This window comes from Columba livia, unplaced genomic scaffold (genome assembly GCF_036013475.1).
Source record: "Columba livia isolate bColLiv1 breed racing homer unplaced genomic scaffold, bColLiv1.pat.W.v2 Scaffold_134, whole genome shotgun sequence".
NCBI lineage: Eukaryota > Metazoa > Chordata > Aves > Columbiformes > Columbidae > Columba > Columba livia.
The window spans coordinates 728,085-734,403 of NW_027043030.1; the positions used below are offsets into that span (position 1 = coordinate 728,085).

The 6,319-nt window shown below is 52.8% G+C and overlaps 1 protein-coding gene across 1 annotated transcript; it reads left to right on the forward strand.

Annotated features, from left to right (window-relative positions):
* Window positions 1–4,995: 4,995 nt before the first annotated feature.
* Window positions 4,996–5,931, forward strand: LOC135577700 (olfactory receptor 14A16-like). Its single transcript, XM_065047821.1, has one exon. It carries the CDS (start codon window positions 4,996–4,998, stop codon window positions 5,929–5,931), a length of 936 nt encoding a protein of 311 aa, XP_064903893.1.
* Window positions 5,932–6,319: the final 388 nt, after the last annotated feature.

The window sequence follows — 6,319 nt, forward strand, 5'->3', positions numbered from 1 at the left end:
TTTGTGATTTTTGTGGGGTTTTTGAGGGCGTATCGTATTTTCATAACACCCCCCCTGGCTCAACTGACGCAGTTGCGGGTGGAAATGGATCTGTGAATCTGATCCTAGATGTAACACACTGGATCTCCAGAAAACAAGGCACTGGCAACCAGAAGTCACGGGGAGGACTGAGACAAGCCAAGGCTCTGTGCAGCATTTTCCTAAAGGCTTCAAGTCAGGTGTGGAGATTTCAGGAATAGCCAAACAGAGAGCATTTCCATAATAAATAGCAATAAAGCCCAATTTCTTCTGTTTCATTCCCTGCTCTCCCTTCCCTCCCTTTCCAGAACAGGCGGCATCAGCAGCCTCCAGTTCATATTAATGTTTTGCATCTCCTGATAAAGACTGAATATGTCAGAAAAGTGGGTGCCTAAATCACCATGTGATTGAGGAGACAGGCCAGGACACCTCAAGAGGAGTCACACTCCTCTGGACCAAGAGGTGGGTGTTCCTGGCAATCTCAGGTGCCACAGCACAGCGATACTTGTGTTCAGGGAGCCGGTCAAGTGACCCATCTCCTGTTCTGTAACGGTGTCTGAGTTTGCTCAGGTCACCCCTGACTTGATCCCCATCCACTGCTGGGTGTTCTCCAGACTCCTGCCTTCAGGAACAAAGTCCCAGGAGACCTTGCTGGTGAAGATGGAGGCAAAGAAGCCATGAAGAACCTCAGTCCCGTCTGATTCTACTCTTATGAAGTTCAGCAGCAGGCTCACGTTCACCCTGTATATTCCCTTATTGCAAGTTAAGCTCTGTCAGCTCATCTTGCTGCCATTCCTGTGCAGGTATCAAGTCCAGGGCAGCTTTGTCATCATCCCCACGTCCATGGACAAGATTTCTAAATTCCTCCTTTGCAGCTTCCCCTGATTCCACATCCTGTGTGCTGCCTTTGTGCCCTGGAGCTCCATCAGTTCAGAGGAGCAGCCTCACAAGATAAATGCTTTTGTTCATGGGTACTTGGAGAGATCATTCTTGTGCTTGGAGCAGCCTGTCCTGTAAGGATTATCAGATTTCCTGAGCTCCTTCACCCTCCAGATCTACTTCCATGGCACCATGTTACCCACCATCCCCCAGTATGTCAAAGTCTCCTCCTCTGGATTCTACCAGCCTGTGCTCTGCTGCTGGCCTTCCTCTCTCCCCTCTGGTGCCTGGGACCCCACTGTGTCCTGGTCACAACAGCCAAGGTGGACACTCATGTTCAGATCCCTCACCAGCTCTTCCTTGTTTCCCAGTTCCAGATTCAGGTGAACATCACCCTTGTTGGCCCACAATGCAGACATGTTGTGCAGTTGGCCCAAGATCCTTTGGACTGATGGCACCTGCCACTTTGCCAGGCCAGTTAATGTCAGAGCAATTACAGTTCCCCATGGGAACCTGCTCATTGACTGGTGACTTCCTCATGTTGCTGACAGAAGATCTTGTCCATTTCTTCTACATGATCATGTAGTTTGTAACATCCAACACATTGTCACTCTCTATTGGGTGTACATGACAAACCCTTGGAACTGGGGATGACTGTGGGTGTGCTACAGTTGTCACCTCTCCGGGAAGACAACAGGAGTTTGACCAATGTCAGACAGAGCTGATTTCAGCTGCTCCAAGATGGACCCACTCCTTGCCAAATCTGAGACACTCAGTGATGTTGGCAGCACCTCTGGGATATTGTATTTAAGAAAGGATAAAAAATGCTGCACAACAGCAGGTGGGAGAGAGGAGGGAGGAGATGTGAGAGAAAAGCACTGCAGACACCAAGGTCATATCCCATAGGACCCAAGCAGGTCCCTCAGCAGGCCAAAGCTTGCTCTCCTGAAATCCTGCTCTTGGCCTTGTTCTCATCTCCCAGGAGCCTCAGCTCCACTTTCCATCCCTGACTGTTCCATCCTGACCAACTCTTTCTGGTTTGTAAGTGTGAAGTCCCACAGGGCACCTCACCCCACTGACTCCTCAGTCACCCGTGTCAGGAAATGTTGTCAATGAGCTCCAAACCCTCCTTGTCCCCAGCCAGGAACCTGGGAGGTGTGGGACCATAGTCCTGCCCTTGGCCTTGCACAGCCCCACATCACACTGTCCCAGGAAGGGCCCTGGGCAATGTGGGAGGGACAGGATCTGCGTTCCCAGGGCTGGGGGTCAGATCTTGGCCCTTTGGTTAATGAAACACATCCAGGTTTACTCAGCATCAGAGATACCTTTACTTTGCTTTTCCTGACCTGTCATCATTGCCTCCAGTTTTCTTCTCTAACCAAACCTGAGTATTGTTTATCAGTAGTGTCCCTCAGTGTGACCCATAAACCTTACAATAAACTTTGGAGTTTGAACCTGACTTTGACTTCTTGAGAGGTTTCATCAACTTCCACCAGGGTCTGAGGTCCATGGACTCAGCACAAAAGCCACCAGAGGGGTCATTAAAGTGCCTTGGGCTGCTCCTGTGCTGCTGAGCTGGGCTGGGCTCCTGGGACACAGGGAGCTCATGGCAGCGGCAGCGCTGCAGAGAGACAGCTCTGCCCAGGAGCAGCTCCTCTGCACACGCAGCAGGGCTGAGGGCTCTGCCTGCAGCACCGAGGGCACAGGAGCCGGGCAGAGAGAAGGAAACACAGTCTGGGGTGGAAGGATGCTGAGAGGTCACTTGGAGAGAAATCTTCAGAGATATAAAGCCTGTGGCTACAGGGCATTGCATCTGCAAATCTTGGTAGGATCTCAGACAGCTGTCACGTTGCAGAGCCTGCGAGAGGTGTAAGTACAGCTCTCAGAGATTCTCTGATCAGAGGAGAGGATGTGCTGCAGAGCAGGGATTGCCTTCTGCACTGTCAGTGACAAGACGTGAATGCTGCGTTCTCCCCAGGATGGCTGTGGGGTGTAAATGTAAATGTGCAGGCAGGGGTGCCCAGGGCTGTCCTGCAGAGCAGGGTCCCTGCACCCCAGGGCTGTGCCGGGCAGGGACTCTGCCGCCTGCCAGGGTCAGCGCTCAGCCTGCCCGGGAGAGCCCAACAACACTGAGGGGAGAAGCTGTGGGGGGAAGGAGTGACCCCCGGCAGGGCAGGGTCCTTCTGCTGCTGGGTTCTCCGTGGGTCGGGGCTGCTCACAGCTCCAGCTCATTCCAGAATATTGACAAGAGGAGGTTTCAAGGAGAAGAAGACAAAGAGTACTACAAAGATAAGGGACCTCCCTGAATCTGTGTTTTCAGTCTCCTACTCTGGGGAATGGGTGGTGATTAAGGCCGTTCTTAATTTTAAACAAACACTTGAGACACATGAACTGCAGTAGGTCTTCAAGAGAATCCTGACATGCCTTGCCTCTCCTCTGCCTATGCAGAACCAGCATCACCTTGGCTGGACACCTTACACTTAATCTGACCTGTCCTGTTTTCCAGCCTGCAGACAGGAAGATGCCCCCAGGCAGTGCCCTGTGAACAGGCACGATCTGTAGGGCCAGGGGGAGGGCACAGAGGGTGGGATGGTCTGTGAGCACTGACAGGGAAGAGACATGGACAGGGAAACACCTGCCAGGGGAGAATCTCCATGCAGCAAGGAAATGGTCAGAAATGAGAGGAAACCAAACCCGGAATGGTTATGGGAGGGAGAACAGAGAAAAGTGCCTGTGACCCCCTGCAGTGCAGATCCCTCCTGTGAGCAGCCCCCTGGCCTCCTGTCCCACCCAGCAAAGCCTCTGCCCTCAGGGCCGGGGGCTCCAAGGCGTGAAGCAGCTCCTGTGCAGCCAGAGCTCCAGTTCCTCTGCAGAGCACAGGGGCTGAGAGCAGCTGCCCGGCAGTGTTGGTGTCTGGGAGGTGGCTGCACAGCTGGGGAAGGGTGACGCTGTCTGAGTGCCCGGCTGCCTCTGCCCTGGCCTCTCTCACACCCACCCTCACCGCATTTTCCTTCTTGCTCCCCTGCTCTGGGTCACTGCTGTTGGGATCTTGTTCTTGCTGTCAGGCTCTCTGGGGATGGCAGTTTCAGCTGCAGAGTCACAGCCTGATCTTATGGGTCCTTTCCTGCAGGTGTGTCCATGGGCACACGTGTCCCAGCTTTGCTCTGACCTGTGGGGTGTGGGCAATGCAGTCTGTGGGGCTGGGGAATGAGCTGAGTCTCCCTCAATAAAATGCCATCATCAGGACTGTTGATTGTTTCCTTGACTTTTCTTTCCAAGCTGTGAGCTTCCTTCCAGGATGCAAACCTGTCCTATAGCATCCCTGTGTTATCTGAAAGTCCCATGGAGAAGTGCAGAGATGCTGTGACAGAGAAATTACTTTTGAGTTTGTGAAATGAGCTCTGTGTGTCCTGGACTCAATGTGGGGTGGTGAGACCTTAGGGAAGGCTGACACATGTCATGGTCTCAGGTGGATGCCTCTGCTCTCAGCAGTGCCTGGTGGCTTTTCAGGGTAACATGGGAGTGTGATCAGTCCCCATCTCAGAAAGGTGCCAGCCCAGGGCAGCTGGAGCAAGACAGAGGGACAGAGCAGCTGCCCTCACTCTGCACTGACCCACAGGCATCCTCTGGTCTCGCAGGACTCGCTCTGTTCTCCCTGAGTGCAGCAGAAATGCTGAGGGTTTCTGACACCCAACAACACTCTGCAGTGAATACGGGGGGAGGTGTAAAAAAACCTGGAACTCCTAAACTGCCTTCACCATCTCTGTTCCTTATGAATGGGAAAGCAAGTGCTGACAGCCCTTCTGTGTTAGCAGAACCAGGACAGTCCCCACCGTTCCTGTGGCCCCACTTCTGCAGAGCTGGGCTGACTTATCGAGAGCCCATGGGCAGAGGCCCTGCTCTTGGTTGCACATTTTCCAGCACCAAGCAGGGCTGCAGCCACAGTGCTGGAGAAAGTTGTCCTAGAAAAACAAAAGGGTGTCTGTGTGTGACAGGGGAGGGTCTACGGGAGTTGGTTTGATTTTTGTCAGAGAACACTTCCCTGGCTTTACACTTTTTCTTTTTCTCATGACAGCGCCCCATGCTCAGGAAAAGCAAATGTCCAACAGCAGCTCCATCACCCAGTTCCTTCTCCTGCCGTTCACAGACACACGGGAGCTGCAGCTCTTGCACTTCTGGCTCTTCCTGGGCATCTACCTGGCTGCCCTCCTGGGCAACGGCCTCATCATCACCACCATAGCCTGGGACCAGCACCTCCACACCCCCATGTACTTCTTCCTGCTCAACCTCGCCCTCCTCGACTTGGGCTGCATCTCCACCACTCTTCCTAAATCCATGGCCAACTCTCTGTGGGACACAAGGGCCATTTCCTATTCAGGTTGTGCTGTGCAGGTCTTTCTGTTTTTGTTTTTTATTTCAGCAGATTTGTGTCTCCTCACCATCATGTCGTACGACCGCTACGTTGCCATCTGCAAACCCCTGCACTACGGGACCCTCCTGGGCAGCAGAGCTTGTGTCCACATGGCAGCAGCTGCCTGGGCCACTGGGTTTCTCAATGCTCTGCTGCACACGGCCAATACATTTTCACTGCCCCTGTGCAAGGGCAATGCCCTGGGTCAGTTCTTCTGTGAAATCCCACAGATCCTCAAGCTCTCCTGCTCAGACGACTTCCTCAAGGAAGCTGGGCTTATTGTGGTCAGTGTCTGTTTAGGATTTGGTTGTTTTGTGTTCATTGTGGTGTCCTATGTGCAGATCTTCAGGGCCGTGCTGAGGATCCCCTCTGAGCAGGGACGGCACAAAGCCTTTTCCACCTGCCTCCCTCACCTGGCCGTGGTCTCCGTGTTCATCAGCACTGCCATTTTTGCCAACCTGAAGCCCCCCTCCATGTCCTCCCCATCCCTGGACCTGGTGGTGTCAGTTCTGTACTCGGTGGTGCCTCCAGCAGTGAACCCCCTCATCTACAGCATGAGGAACAAGGAGCTGAAAGTGGCACTGAAGAAGCCAATTCAATCATTTTTCCATCTGCAACAATAAGTTACCTGTGTCTCTTCAGAAGTGATTTCCAGTTCATCTCAGGAACCTCCTGTGCATTGAGCATTTCATCTGTGATAACCATGTTTGTCAAGGGCTTTCTTCGCCCATGGCACTTCTCCAGAGCAGTGACTCAGAGGCCTGTCTACCTCTTTCTGGGGTCCTGGTACAGCTGGTGTCCTGTGTCACTTCTCTGTAATACAGGTGTGGACCCATTTTAAAATCACTGTATTTCTGAAATTGGGGCCATCTTTTTGAAACACCCCACAAAAGGGGATTTTCTCAGTCTCAATATTTGGAGCTTGGGCTCTTCTTCCAAAGCTGTGGTCAGCCTGAATAAATTTCCCCCACAAGGCCATGCTGCCGTACTTGTGTTTTTCATGGCTCAGGG

Coding starts and splice junctions, on each gene's coding strand:
- LOC135577700 (XM_065047821.1), top strand. CDS start 4,996: ATGTCCAACAGCAGCTCCATCACCCAGTTCCTTCTCCTGCCGTTCACA.